The sequence below is a fragment of the Stegostoma tigrinum genome, chromosome 8, assembly GCF_030684315.1.
Source record: "Stegostoma tigrinum isolate sSteTig4 chromosome 8, sSteTig4.hap1, whole genome shotgun sequence".
NCBI lineage: Eukaryota > Metazoa > Chordata > Chondrichthyes > Orectolobiformes > Stegostomatidae > Stegostoma > Stegostoma tigrinum.
Window position 1 is genome coordinate 86,744,346 of NC_081361.1, and position 14,625 is coordinate 86,758,970.

The 14,625-nt window shown below is 43.1% G+C and overlaps 1 protein-coding gene across 1 annotated transcript in view; it reads right to left on the bottom strand.

Annotated features, from left to right (window-relative positions):
- ephx4 (epoxide hydrolase 4) overlaps nt 1-14,625 on the bottom strand; it is a 53,795-nt gene that overhangs the window by 14,152 nt on the left and 25,018 nt on the right. Inside the window, exons 4-6 of the mRNA XM_048539633.2 lie at nt 12,059-12,187; nt 4,530-4,633; nt 3,234-3,382 (exon numbers count right to left, since the gene is read on the bottom strand). Of these exons, the coding sequence (XP_048395590.1) occupies nt 3,234-3,382; nt 4,530-4,633; nt 12,059-12,187 (382 nt within the window). The remainder of the gene's footprint in view (nt 1-3,233; nt 3,383-4,529; nt 4,634-12,058; nt 12,188-14,625) is intronic.

Genomic DNA, 14,625 nt, shown 5'->3' on the forward strand with positions numbered 1-14,625 from the left:
ATGCGGGAGACGCCGTCAAGGGTGTTCTCGACCACCTTGGGGGGAAAGTTGTGGTCCTTGAAGAACTTGGACATCTGGGATGTGCGGGAGTGGAATGCCTCATCATGGGAGCAGATGTGGCGGAGGCGGAGGAATTGGGAGTAGGGGATGGAATTTTTGCAGGAGGGTGGGTGGGAGGAGGTGTATTCTAGGTAGCTGTGGGAGTTGGTGGGCTTGAAATGGACATCAGTTACAAGCTGGTTGCCTAAGATGGAGACTGAGAGGTCCAGGAAGGTGAGGGATGTGCTGGAGATGGCCCAGGTGAACTGAAGGTTGGGATAGAAGGTGTTGGTGAAGTGGATGAACTCTTCGAGCTCCTCTGGGGTGCAAGAGGTGGCGCCGATACAGTCATCAGTGTAAAGGAGGAAGAGGTGGGGTTTGGGGCCTGTGTAGATGCGGAAGAGGGACTGTTCCATGTAACCTACAAAGAGGCAGGCATAGCGGGGGCCCATGCAGGTGCCCATGGCCACCCCCTTAGTCTGTAGGAATTGGGAGGAATCGAAAGAGAAGTTGTTGAGGGTGAGGACGAGTTCGGCTAGGCGGATGAGGGTGTCGGTGGAGGGGGACTGGTCGGGCCTGCGGGACAGGAAGAAGCGGAGGGCCTTGAGGCCATCTGTATGCGGAATACAGGTGTATAGGGACTGGACGTCCATGGTGAAAATGAGATGTTGGGGGCCAGGGAATTGGAAGTTCTGGAGGAGGTGGAGGGCGTGGGTGGTGTCACGGATGTAGGTAGGGAGTTCCTGGACCAAAGGGGAGAAAATGGAGTCCAGATAGGTGGAGATGAGTTCAGTGGGGCAGGAACAGGCTGAGACAATGGGTTGATCAGGGCAGGCAGGTTTGTGGATTTTGGGAAGGAGATAGAAACGGGCCGTGCGGGGTTGGGGAACAATGAGGTTGGAGGCTGTGGGTGGGAGGTCCCCTGAGGTGATGAGGTCATGAATGGTGTTGGAGATGATGGTTTGGTGCTCGGGGGTGGGGTCATGATCAAGGGGGCGGTAGGAGGAGGTGTCGGAGAGTTGGTGTTTGGCCTCGGCGATGTAGAGGTCAGTGCGCCATATTACCACTGCGCCACCCTTGTCTGCGGGTTTGATGGTGAGGTTGGGGTTGGAACGGAGGGCTGCCTGTTCTGCGGGGGAGAGGTTGGAGTGGGTGCCTGTTCTGCGGTGGAGAGGTTGAGGCGGTTAATGTCTCGACGGCAGTTGGAGATGAAGAGGTGCCAATGACTGTTAACAGTTATTATAGATGCACCATAGAAAGTAGACTACCTGGATGCATCATAGCTTGGTATGGCAATGGCTCTGCCCAAGACTGCAAAAAATTCCAGAGAGTTGTGAACACAGCTCAGTTCATCACGAAAATCAGCTTTACTTCCATTAACTCTGTATATACTTCCCGCTCCTTTGGGAAAGCAGCCAACATAACTAAAAATCTCTCCCACCTTCATTATACTGTATTTGAATCTCTTTGATTGAGCAGGAGATACAAAAGTTTGAAAATACATACCAACAGATTTAAGAGCAGCTTCTTCCCTGCTGTTATCAGACATACAAGCAGACCTCTCATATATTAGAATTGATTTTTCTCTGCACCTTCTCTGTAGCTGTTATACTGTATTCTGCATCTGTTCTAATACCCTGATGTCTTATGTAAGGTATGATTTGCTTGGATAGAAAGCCTAACAATACTTTTCACTGTATCTCAGCACATGTGACAATAATAAATCAAATCAAAGTCAGGCAGGAAATAGAATAATTTAAATAAAGCTCTGGTGTTAAAATTTAACAGGATCTCCGCACTCCCAGTATTTTCAGAAATAAATCACTGGGAATGGGGGCAAGAAAGTGTGTTTAAAAGCTGTGAAGTGACTGCAGATTTCTGGAGGCGTACATGGTTTCTTCTCCAGTTTTCTTCATTGTGTGCACTGCCAGAGATTTCTCATTAGTTTCTTTTTGACCTTTCTCAAAACTTGGAAGAACAGAGTTAACATCAGCTGTAAAATCCTGAGGATGTTCACAGCTAAGTTGTAGCAGAATTGAGAGTGTAGCTCAGAACTGTAGTGATGGTGAAGGAGGGGACAGGGCAACACTGAAGGTGGATGGAGAGATGCTGAAGGAGAGGGTAGAGTGACAGTGAGGGAGGGTGGCAGGACAACATTTTTGGGAGGGCTACAGAGTGATGCTGAAAGAGATGGGGGCCAGATGGCAATGAATGATGGGTCAGGAGAATAGTGACACAGGAAGGGAGGGTGCAGCATGATAGTGAAGGAGGTTGATGGGGAGGTATGGTGATGGGGAGGGAGGGCGATGTGGAGGGTGGGTGATGGGGAGGGAGGGTGATGGGAGATGGGGAAGAAAGGTATAGGTGATGGGGAGGGAGGATGCAGGGCTATGGGGAGGGATAGTGTAGGTGATGGGGAGGTGATGGTGAGGAAGAGTGCAGGGTGATGGGGCTGGAGTGTGATGCTGAGGGTGGCACTGTGATGTGGAGGGAAAGAGCAGGGTTATGGGGTGAGGTGGGGTATGGCAAGTCTGAGCGTGTTGGGAGCAGGACCAATATGGTTGCAGTTGCCCTGTACTCAAATCTGGAAATACCAGTAGAAACAGGCCAGCAGGAATAGACAGCGCCCCAGAATTTGACTCTGAAATTTGTGTTGCACAGAGAAAAATACCATTGAAGGGAAATGAGAGAACAATGCTGAGGAAGATGGTAATGTTGTCAAGTTGTAACCTTGTTAAATGCAGTGTGGGTTTTCAAGCTGTCTTTGTAACCTCTGGGCCAACAACAAAAACAATGTGCATTTATGTAATCCCTACAAAGAATTGAGTTATTTCATGGGAGAAATTATGAGACAAAAATCTGACACGATTCTGATCCGTGCCACAACGTATTTTCTGGTCCCAATAGGTAACAGTTATTGATTGTGAATTATAGCAGAATTAATTATTTAAAAAATTAGTGTTAGACAATAAAAAAGTGTAAAAATAAAGAGTGCCTTTTTCCATATTTTTGCTGTGTCTTAATGTTAAGAATTGACTGCCTGGATCCTTACCAGGGTAAGCTCCAATAATTTAATCCAAATACATAAGTAAACAAATGTAATGGGACACCTAATTACAGGGCTTCTACCTTATCATGTTTGTATGTAATTTTTGCTCAGGCTTTGTCTTGTACAGCTCTAGCAATTTATGTACCTGAATATGTTTCTGAAGTAGCTGAGTGGTCCAGAGAAGGCTCCAGGCTGAGAAAAGATGTACAGATAGGCTTCGATCTCATCCGCAGTCATCTTACAGCCTTTCGTCCTAATGCCTGTGCTCTGACTTGTGAACAAGTACTTTAACACCTAGAACACAAAATTAGTTAATTACGGTTGACATACTTGCTCTTATTTTTGATAGTGCGCTCCCTGCAACCTACTTGGTGATGCACTGTGTAACCATATTTTGTGATAACAGTACAGTTTCTGTTTAACTTCTGCCCAATGCTGTTTATATTTTCTTGCAGTCTTTAAGGTATAGGTCATAACTTAGCACAATAGCATAAAACAGGTGATAGAGAATTAGCAATCCATTCTGCACGTCCTTGAATTTTATATTCATTGAAGTCAAACTGAGAAGAGGAATAGAACAAGTTGCTGAGTTAACATCATGCATCTTACACTAGCACATGGTAAAGATCTATCCAAGGTCATCTTGCACAGCAAGCTGTTTTTTGTATGCTTTTCCTAATAGTGTACCTGCAGAACTCCATTTACAACAGCACTGTGGCCATATATGCACCAGTTGGACTGCAGTGGTTCAACAAGGCAGCTCACCACCAGCTTATCAAGGGTTATTAAGGACTGGCAATAAATACTGGTGTGGTCTGGAACAGTCACATCCCATGAAAGAGTTAATTTAAAAAAAAACACAATGACAAACACAGATTAACGGAGGTAGTTTTACTCACCAGATTAAATGACAGGCAGAAACTGATTTCTATCTATAATTCCTAATGTATTTATTGCTATTGACAAAGTCAGTGCTGTAAATCTAGCAACTGCATTGCACCAACAAACTCAGGCTCCTTTGACAGCAACTTCCAAACCTGTAACCTCTACCAACCCAGAGGGCAGCAGATGCATGGGAACACCAACATCTACAAATTCCCTCTTAGCCACTCACAATCTTGGCATGAACGATATCACTGTTCTGTCACAGTCTCCAGGCCAAAATCATGGAACTCCCTCCCTAACAGCATAGTTCAACACTACATGTACTGCTGCAGTTCAAAAAGGCAGCTCACCACCACTTTCTCAAGGGCAAACTAGAGACATGCAATAAATGCTGGCCCAGCCAGTGATACTCACATCCCATGAATGAATCAAAAGAAATGCAGACTGTGAACTCATGGGAAACATGGTTACAGTCAAGAACTAATGCAATTATTGTACAATATGTTTAAAATATTTCATGCCTCTTGAATCGAACAATTTATGGCTGAATGCTCACCTTGAAATCACTTATTGTAAGAACAAATTCAGGAAGCCATGGCACTTGGAAAAAGAAAAAGTAACTTGACTTTATCAGTTGGGAGGGATGTCGTATAATGTAATCTGAAAAAAGATATTCAATGAATTTCTTTAAAAAGGCTTTAACAAAACATATAGTGTTAATTGTCACAAATTAATTCTTCATAAAATTGCATCTTCAACAATTAAGCATAGTTTTGCGCGAGTGGTAGATTATTTGCAATACTGACTGCCGTTCCAAATCATTATCCAATGATGTTCGTTCTTAAAGACCAGATTCTATGTTAGCCAATTACTTTAAACTTATGCTCCATGATTACTGACTTCTTATTGCAATCCTAATCTATTCATTCTATCTTCACAACTGAAATTTCACCATTTCTTAGCAAAACCCTCAGAAATCTCCTCTGTAATACCTTCTGCAATGACCAGATGACGAGAAGTAAACTCAACACTCTAGATTCACCTTACAAATGTTTTCTACAGTTCTAACATAATTCCCCCTCCTCTTATGTTCTTGCCTTGGCTAGTAAAAGAAATAACCCAAATGCCTACTCAACCACCTCATCCTGCTACCTTAAAGCATCCATGAACATGTAATCTAAGATCCTCTGTTCCTCTACACTGATTATTATCCTACTGACTTTGCATTCCCTTGCCTTGTTTGCCCTCCCAAATTCATTGTCACGCAGTTATCACTCATCCACCCACCTGACACTGATATCTCCTGTAGACTGTGACTTTCTTCTTCATAATCAATCACAAAATCAATTGGGGACTAAGTGTGGTGTGTCAAAATTTGCAGATGACACTAAGATGAATGGTAGAGCAAAGTGTGCAAAAGACACTGAAAGTCTGCAGAGGGATATAGATAGTCTAAGTGAGTGGGCAAAGGTCTGGCAGATGGAGTACAATGTTGACAAGTGTGAGGTCATTCATTTTGGTAGGAATAACAGCAAAAGGGACTATGTTTCAAATGGTAAAAAACTGCAGCACGCTGCTGTGCAGAGAGACTTGAGTGTCCTTGTGCATGAATCGCTGCAAGTAGGATTGCAGGCTGCAGCAGGTAATTAAAAAGGCAAATGGAATTTTGTCTGTTATTGCTCGAGGGATGGAGTTTAAAAACAGGGAGGCTATGCTGCAGCTGTATAGGGTCCTGGTGAGGCCACACCTGGAGTACTGTGTGCAGTTTTGGTCTCCTTACTTGAGAAAGGATATGCTAGCACTGGAAGGGGTGCAGAGGAGATTCACTCGGTTGATTCCAGAGTTGAGAGGGTTGGATGATGAGGAGAGACTGAGTAGGCTGGGATTATATTCATTGGAATTCAGAAGAATGAGGGGAGATCTTACAGAAACATTTAAGATTATGAAGGGAATAGATAAGGTGGAGGCAGAGACGTTGTTTCCACTGGCAGGAGAAACTGGGGCTTGGGGGTACAGCTTCAAAATAAAGGGAAGCAGATGTAGAACTGAGGTCAGGAGGAACTTCTTCGCCCAAAGGGTTGTGAATCTGTGGAATTCCCTGCTTAGTGAAACTGTTGAAGCTACCTCGCTGAATGCTTTTAAGGCAAGGCTAGATAAATTTTTGAACAGTAAAGAAATTAAGGGTTATGGTGAGTGGGCGGGTAAGTGGAGCTGAGATTCAAAAAGATCAGCCATGATCTTATTAAATGGCGGGGCAGGCTGAAGGGGCCAGATAGCCTCCTCCTGCTCCTAGTTCTTAAGTTCTTACGTTAAGTTTAAATCACTGATGTATCCCATGAAAAGTATGGGGCCTAGTCTGAAGTCCTGTGGAACACCCCTGATAAAAGCCTTCAATCACAAAAACATCCATTGACCATTACCCTGTCCCTGACTAATTTCGAATTCAAGTTGCCAGATTCAACTGGAAACCGTGATACATCAAACCTGCTAACTTCATGAGCTCTCCTCTTCACCTCCTCAAAAATATCAATGATGTTGTTCAGACAGGACCTCCATTTTAACTAGTCCGTGGTCACTGCCCTTGATAAATCGAATGAATACTTGTACTTATGTCCATGCTGGTAGCTCGAGCATTGGAAAATGATAGCCGAGTTTCCAGTATTTACTCATTTGTTTCTCTCCATGATCTAGGACTCATTTCACCGATAATGGCAGATTAACGTCAGCCCTACATTTCACCCCCTGCACCATCAGTAGGTTGTTTTACTGTATCCTGAATCAGGGGTCACTGCTTCGGCTTCATTTAGCATGATATATTCTCCATTAACGATGAATTTCCAAAACGTACAGAGTCATAGCCATGTAGCACGGAAATGGACCGTTTGGTCCAACCAGTCCATGCTGAACATAAACCCAAACTAAACTATTCCTACCTGCCTGCTTCTGATGCATTTCCCTCCAAACCATTCCTATTCATATATACATCCAAGTGTCTTTTAAATGTTGTAATTGTACCCACATCCACCACTCCATCATGAAGTTCATTTGGCAAGTGAACCACCCTCTGTGTAAAAAAAAAGCCTCTTATGGCTTTTTAAAATCTCTCACCTCTCACCTTAAGAATATGCTCCCTAGTCTTTAAATTCCCCATTTTAGGGCAAAGACAATTACCACCAACTCTATCAATACCTTTCATTACTTTATAAACTTCTACTGGGTCACCTGTCAAGCCTCCCCACAGTCCAGTGAGAAAAGTCCCAGCCTATCCAACCATTCCTTATAACTCAAAACTTTCATAAGCGGCAATCTCGCAAAACTCTTCTGAACCCTCTCCAGCTTGATAATATCCTTCCTATAATGGGTGACAGAACTGGACACAGGTTCTAGAAGAGGTCTCACCAATGTCCTGTACAACCTCAACATTATGTCCCAACTCCAATACTCCAATACTCAAAGGATTGAGTAATGAAGGCAAACGTCTTTTTAACCAGGTGTGGAGCTGGATAAACACAGTAGGCCAAGCAGCATCTTAGGAGCAGGAAAACTGACGTTTTGGGCCTAGACCCTTCACCAGAAATGGGGGAGGGGAAGGAGTTCTGAAATAAATAGGGAGAGGGGGAAGGCGGATCGAAGATGAATAGAGGAGAAGACAGGTCAACGAGTCGGGGATGGAGCCAGTAAAGGAGAGTTTAGGTGGGGAGATAGGGAGGGGATAGGTCAGCCTGTGGAGGACGGACAGGTCAAGGGGGCGGGATGAGGTTAGCAGGTAGGAAATGGGGGTGTGGCTTGAGGTGGGAGGAGGGGATAGGTGGGAGGAAGGACAGGTGAGGGAAGCGAGTATGAGCTGGACTGGTTTTGGGATGCGGTGGGGGGAGGTGAGATTTTGAAGCTTGTGAAATCCTCATTGATACCATTGGGCTGCAGGGTTCCCAAGCGGAATATGAGTTGCTGTTCCTGCAACCTTCGAGTAGCACCATTGTGGCACTGCAGGAGGCCCAGGATGAACATATCGTCTGAGGAATGGGAGGGGGAGTTGAAATGGTTCGTGACTGGGAGGTGCAGTTGATTATTGCGAACCGAGCGGAGGTGTTCTGCAAAACGGTCCCCAAGCCTCTGCTTGGTTTCCCCAATGTAGAGGAGGCTGCAACGGGTACAGTGGATGCAGTACACCACATTAGCAGATGTGCAGGTGAATATCTGCTTGATGTGGAAAGTCTTTTTGGGGCCTCGGATGGGGGTGAGGGAGGAGGTGTGGGGGCAGGTGTAGCACTTCCTGCGGTTGCAGGGAAAAGTGCCGGGCGTGGTGGACTGGAGGGGAGTGTGGAGCGGACAAGGGAGTCACAGAGAGGGTGGTCCCTCCGGAAAACAGACAAGGGTGAGGAAGGAAAAATGTCTTTGGTAGTGGGGTCGGATTACAGACGGCAGAAGTGTCGGAGGATGATGCATTGGATCCGGAGGTTGGTGGAGTGGTATGTGAGGATGAGGGGGATTCTTTTTTGGTTGTTATTGAGGGGACAGGGTGTGAGGGATGAGTTGCAGGAAATGCGGGAGACACGGCCGAGGGCGTTCTTGACCACTGTCAGGGGGATGTTGCGGTCCTTAAAAAACAAGGAGATCTGAGATGTGCAGGAGTGGAATGCCTCATCCTGGGAGCAGATGCGGCAGAGGTGAAGGAATTGGGAATAGGGGAACCATCCTGTCTATATGTGATGCAAACTTTGAAGAACTATGTACCTGTACCCCTAAGTCACTCTGTTCTACAACACTACCCAAGGCCCTACTATTAATTGTCTAAGCCCTACCCTTATTTGTTGTACCAAAATGCAATACCTTGCATTTATCCAGATTGAACTCCATCTGCCATTTTTCAGCTCATTGATCCATTTGATCAAGATCCTTTTGTAATCTCAGAAAACCTTCTTCATTGTCTACATTACTACCAATTTGGTGCCATCCTCAGATTTACTAACCATGCCTTCTATATTCTCAACCAAATCATTTTATACCAATGACAAACAAAAGACGACACAGAACTGATCCCTCTGGAACATTATAAGTTGCAGGCCTCCAGTCCAAAAAGCAACAGTCCACCATGATTCTCTATCTCCTGTTAAGCCAATTTTGTATCCAATTGGCAAGCTCACCCTGAATCCCATGTGATCTAAATTTACTAATTAGCTAATAATTGGAACTTTGTCAAAGGCTTTACCAAAATCCAAATAAACAACATCAATGACTCTGCCATCATCAAGCCTTTTGCCAACTTCCTCAAAAAACCCAATTAAGTTTGTAAGACATAATTTTCCTCACACAAAACCATCATGACTATCCCCAATCAATTTTTGCCTCTCTAAATGTCCATAAATCCTATCTCTTATCATGTCCTCCAACAACTTATTCACAACCAAAGTCAGACTCACAGGTAACAAAGTGTGGAGCTGGATGAACACAGCAGGCCAAGCAGCATCTCAGGAGCACAAAAGCTGACGTTTCGGGCCTAGAACCTTCATCAGACCTCTGATGAAGGGTCTAGGCCTGAAACGTCAGCTGTTGTGCTCCTGAGATGCTGCTTGGCCTGCTGTGTTCATCCAGCTCCACACTTTGTTATCTTGGATTCTCCAGCATCTGCAGTTCCCATTATCTCTCAGACTCACAGGTGTTCCCCAGTTTCTCTTTACAACCTTTCTTAAACAAAGGCACAACATTAGCCACCCTCCGTCATCAGGCACCTCACCCGTTGTTATAGATGATGCAAATATTACTGCAAGGGGTCTCGTAATTTCCTCCCTTACTTCCCTCGGCATTCTGGAGTACATTACATCAGGTCCCGGAAATTTATTCACCTTTATATTCTCTAAAACTTCCTGAGCTTCCTCTTCTGTAATGTGAACAGTTTTTAAAACATCAAAGTTTATTTCTCTGAATTTTTTCGACTCCATTTCTTTCTCCAAAGTAAAAGCTGGTGTGAAATATTCATTTAGTATCTTAACCACCTCTTGGGGTACAACACAAAGACTTGCATTGCCAGCTTTTCAGTTTTAGATCATAGAATCCTGACAGTGTGGAAACAGGCCCTTTGGCTGAACAAGTCCACAGCAACCCTCAGTGCATCCCACCCAGACCCAATCTCTCTATAACCCACCTAATCTACACATCCCTGAACACTGTCGGCAATTTAGCATGGCCAATCCACCTAACCTGCACATCTATGGACTGTGGGAGGAAACTGGAACACTTGGAGGAAACCTGCGCAGACACAGGGAGAACGTACAAACTCCACACAGGCAGTTGCCCGAGGGTGGAATCGAACCTGGGTCCCCGGCACTGTGAGGCAGCAGTGCTAACCAATGAGCCACCCAATTATGAATTAAAATATTGCTGTCTCATGCAAATCCATGTCAGAACAAAACCAAGAATTCCCTTTACAACAACTTCACTGAGGTGGTTAATAGATATTAATGAAAGCAAAAAGTCCGTAAGACACCACTGGAGGGTTTCACTAGTTAATGCCAAGTTAGAATAACCATCATTAGGAAACCAAACCATTAGGTAACTTTGATTCGGAAAAATTAGTAATGAATTCACCATTCAGGCAAGTTTAGCTAAATGAATCAGGAGGAACCTATATTGTGCAATTGTCTATGGTATTGATTTCAAAGATACACTGACTGGTGTCATAAATGAATTCAGGATCTATCCTGTGTTGTTTGCCCGGTAGAAATCTCTCAAGATGATGCAACCCCATGGTGAGAAACTGATTTGTTTTGTTGCTCATGTGTTGCATGAATGAAAGTTAATCAGCATCTAATTAAGTGTTTCATTTAGTGGAAAAGTCCTCACTAAGAAATGGACACATCCGAGGCTGCAACACAAAAGCTGTCAAGATGTAAAACAAGAAGGAATAATTATATAGTAATTAGGAGCTTGATCTCTTCTTACATGCGCTCTCGGTGCTTTTTATTCTACCTGTTTATTTTAGTGGGTTCATATTGTGTTAAAGCAGCACATATGGGAATGTAATTCCGAGTAATCTCAAAAGCAAGTATATAAACCAGATTCTGTTTGGCAACAGCAAAAATAGGTTTTCTGTAGCATGCATATTACAAGTATGTTGCCATGGTGCTATTTTATTTGCCTTCAACTGTTAAAACCAGATTTGGAACAATTTCTTTTTATTTTGCAGCAGTAGTGAAATAGTTCAGGAAAGTAAACCTCTCCTGATAAGGAACAAAGGCGATTCTATGCTATTTCTGTAGCAGTAAAAATGTGGCAAATTGCATTTTGCCTGATGCATATCCCTCAGCTTCATTGCTCATTATTTCCGATGACAGTATCTCCTTTTCAGATGAGCTGCTGGGGATGGAAACTATTAATGCAGCATCTTGCTGGAGGTCACTGGTTATGAAGGGTAGAAAATTGCCTAATTCTCACGTGGAGACCGAGATCAGTAGCAAGGGAGGAAAAGTAAGGGGAATATATGGGGGAGACAAAGAATAGGGTGGCAACAATGGGGCCTGGGCAAGCTGGCTAAATGTGTTGACAATGGGGTTGTTTTTTGGGTCTAGGAGAAACACACGAGCATCCCAAATGATACATTGCCTTTTTATGAGCAGCCTCAAAACTTAAGCACTGTTCTTAAACCTGTCAAATACATATGTGCATGCACCTGTGTATAATATGTTCCTTTTCTCAACAATTTTCTCCTTAGAGATCTCCTAAAATCCTCATTGGGGTATAATTTCACTGGAAACTTTGTGGATTTAAATACTTTTTACAAGTTCCCACTCCTCATGTTTGATAGTGTTGGCAACTTATTTAATTTTAAGGTGTATTACAAGTGAGCATATTCTTGTCTTCCTTTCAATCGAATTTTGCTGGATAACCATTTCTCAATGCTAACTGAGAGATGCTGAGGCCCATTGTAGTGCCCTAACCACTGTCCTCCCAGGAGACTAGCCAACTCAGTACTGGAAACAGATCAGACATCAGACTCCGAGGTTCAACTACACATTGGATGAATTCATTCACCATCGGGGTGAATGAACATCAATCCTTTATCATTAAGTGGAATGAAATGCAACTTACCACAAAAAACTGTAGGATGTGGGCAGTTCAAAATTACAATCTTACTTATCATCTCAGGATAATAGATAGCAGAACACCAAGCAATTAATCCACCCCAATCATGGCCAATCAGAACACACCTCTTGTATCCTGCACAAAAAATAATGGACAACATTATAATACATAGAACTTAGAAAATAAATGAAAAGAATGTTGATCAGTAAAATCTATCAGAAAACAATATACTGCAAAACTGTTCAGTTCTAAAATATTCCATCATTTCTACAATGGAAATCAAAAATGCTTGAGAAACTCAGTAGGTCTGGCAGCATCAACGAAGACAGAAACGGTTAATTTTCGAGTCTGATACAGTTCTCCTCTAGAACATCGTTTCCACATCTCTTTTAAGATGATACTGCAAAACAGGTGTATTTTGTAATGGTTTTTTTTGTGAAGGTTGAGGCAGGGGTTGTGAGTAGTCTGTTCCAAGCCAATAAAGTAAACAGCTTGTGAGGCCTTTTTTTTTAGAAGTTGGAACAATAGAAACAGCATGAATGGGCGGAATCGGGGTCCCACAGAACCAGGGTTTTAGTTTAACTTTTAGTAGTTGTTGGGACTTTGATGCTGTCATGCATCTCTTCCTGCTACATAAAAATGTTCTTTCTCTCTGTGCCAGAATTTTTTTTTGATGTTCTTTTATCCTGGACTGGGGAAATGTTGCATGTGAGACAACTTATTTTAGTGAATTTCCCTTTGAGAAGGGTATATTTAAGGGGTGTTACTAACTTGGAACAGTTGATGTTTAGTAGTTAAATAATCTATTATTCTGTTACGTTTTCCAATAGAGTTAAAGTCAGGCCAATTCTTCTTTCTTTTGTTTGTATTTTAACTATAGAGAAAGAATAAAGTATGTTTTGCTTAAAGCTGAGTAGTGTAACCAATTGAATTACATCTGGAACACAGCACCTTGCCTTTAAATAAGAAAAAATTAGGGTCTAGGCTATCTTCTACCTCTGACGGGGGTTTGGTCTAGTCCATAACAATTTTTAAACCCATTTCAAACATGGCACTAGGCTGAAGGTTTTGCTACTTGTACAACTTGGCGTTGGTGGCTGTAGCAGGCTGTGCTGTAGAATGGCCATCATGCCTTGGTCCTTGTAAGATCATAGCACAGTTTTTCATGAAATGCTGGTTACCAAGATGGCAACTTTTTCATACAAAGGTTGTGGGTGTATGGAATGAAATGCCAGAAGAAGTGGTGGAGGCTGGTACAATTACAACATTTTAAAGGCATCTGGATAGGTATATGAATAGAAAGGGCTTAGAGGGATACGAGTCAAATTTGCCAAATAAGACTAGATTAACTTAGGTTATCTGATTGGCATGGAGGAGTTGAACCGAAGGGTCTGTTTCCATGCTATACATCTCTTTGACTCTATTTTCACTTGTGTCTTAGAATCTTGGAAATTTCAAATTATCCTCATGCAAGTAATACTAAAAGTACATTTGACAGAAATGATTCAGATATGAATATAAGAGATAAAGTTTGTAAGTTTTCAGATAACATCAGAATTGGTGGTGTAGAGGACAATGAAGAAGGTTATATCAGATAACAATGGAACCTTGATCAAATGGGCCAATGGCAGATGGAGTTTAATTTAGATAAATGTGAGGTGTTGCAGTTTGATAAGGTAAACAAGGGCAGAAATTATACAGTTACTGGTAGTGCCCTTGGGAGTGTTGATGAACAAAGAGACCTAGGGGTCCAGGTGCATAGTTTCTTGACAGTGGAGTCGCAATTAGATTTGGTATGCTTGCCTTCATTGGTCACTGCATTGAGTAAAGGCGTTGAGATATCATTGTTGTGACTGTACAGAACATTGGTGATGCCACTTTTAGAATACTGTGCTCAATTCTGATCTCCCTGCTGCAGGAAAGATGTTGTGAAGCTTGAAAGGATTCAGAAAATGCTGACAAAGATGTTGCCCAGGTTGGAGAGTTTCAGCTAGAGGGAGAGGCTGAACAGGCTGGGAATACTTTTTCTGGAATGCCAGAGGCTGAGGGATGACCTTATAGAGTTTTATAAAATCATGAGGGGCATGGGTAGGGTGAATAACCATGGACTTTTTATCAGGGTAGGGGGGTCCAAAATTTAGAGGGTTTAAGTTTAGAGGGGAAAGATTTAAAACCAACCTGAGGGGCATCTTTTTCATGCAGAGGGTACTGCATGTATGGAATGAGCTGCCAGAGGAAGTGGTGGAGGCTGGTGCAATTACAACATTTAAAAGGCATCTGGGTAGATACACGAATGGGAAGGGCTTAGAGGGATAAGGGCCAAATGCTGACAAATGGGACTAGTTCAGTTTTGAATATCTGGTCAGTGTGCACAGGTTGGACCGAAGGGTCTGCTTCTGTGCTGTATGACTTAATAACTCCATGACAAAACTCTGTCAACAAGTTGATGGGAACCCATCAATGGGCAAACACAATGTATATTAAGAGCTAAAAGAACTGTGGATGTTGTAATTCAGGGACAAAAACAAAGTGGCTGGAAAAGCTCAGAACTTGTGAGGAACGGTCACCAGACC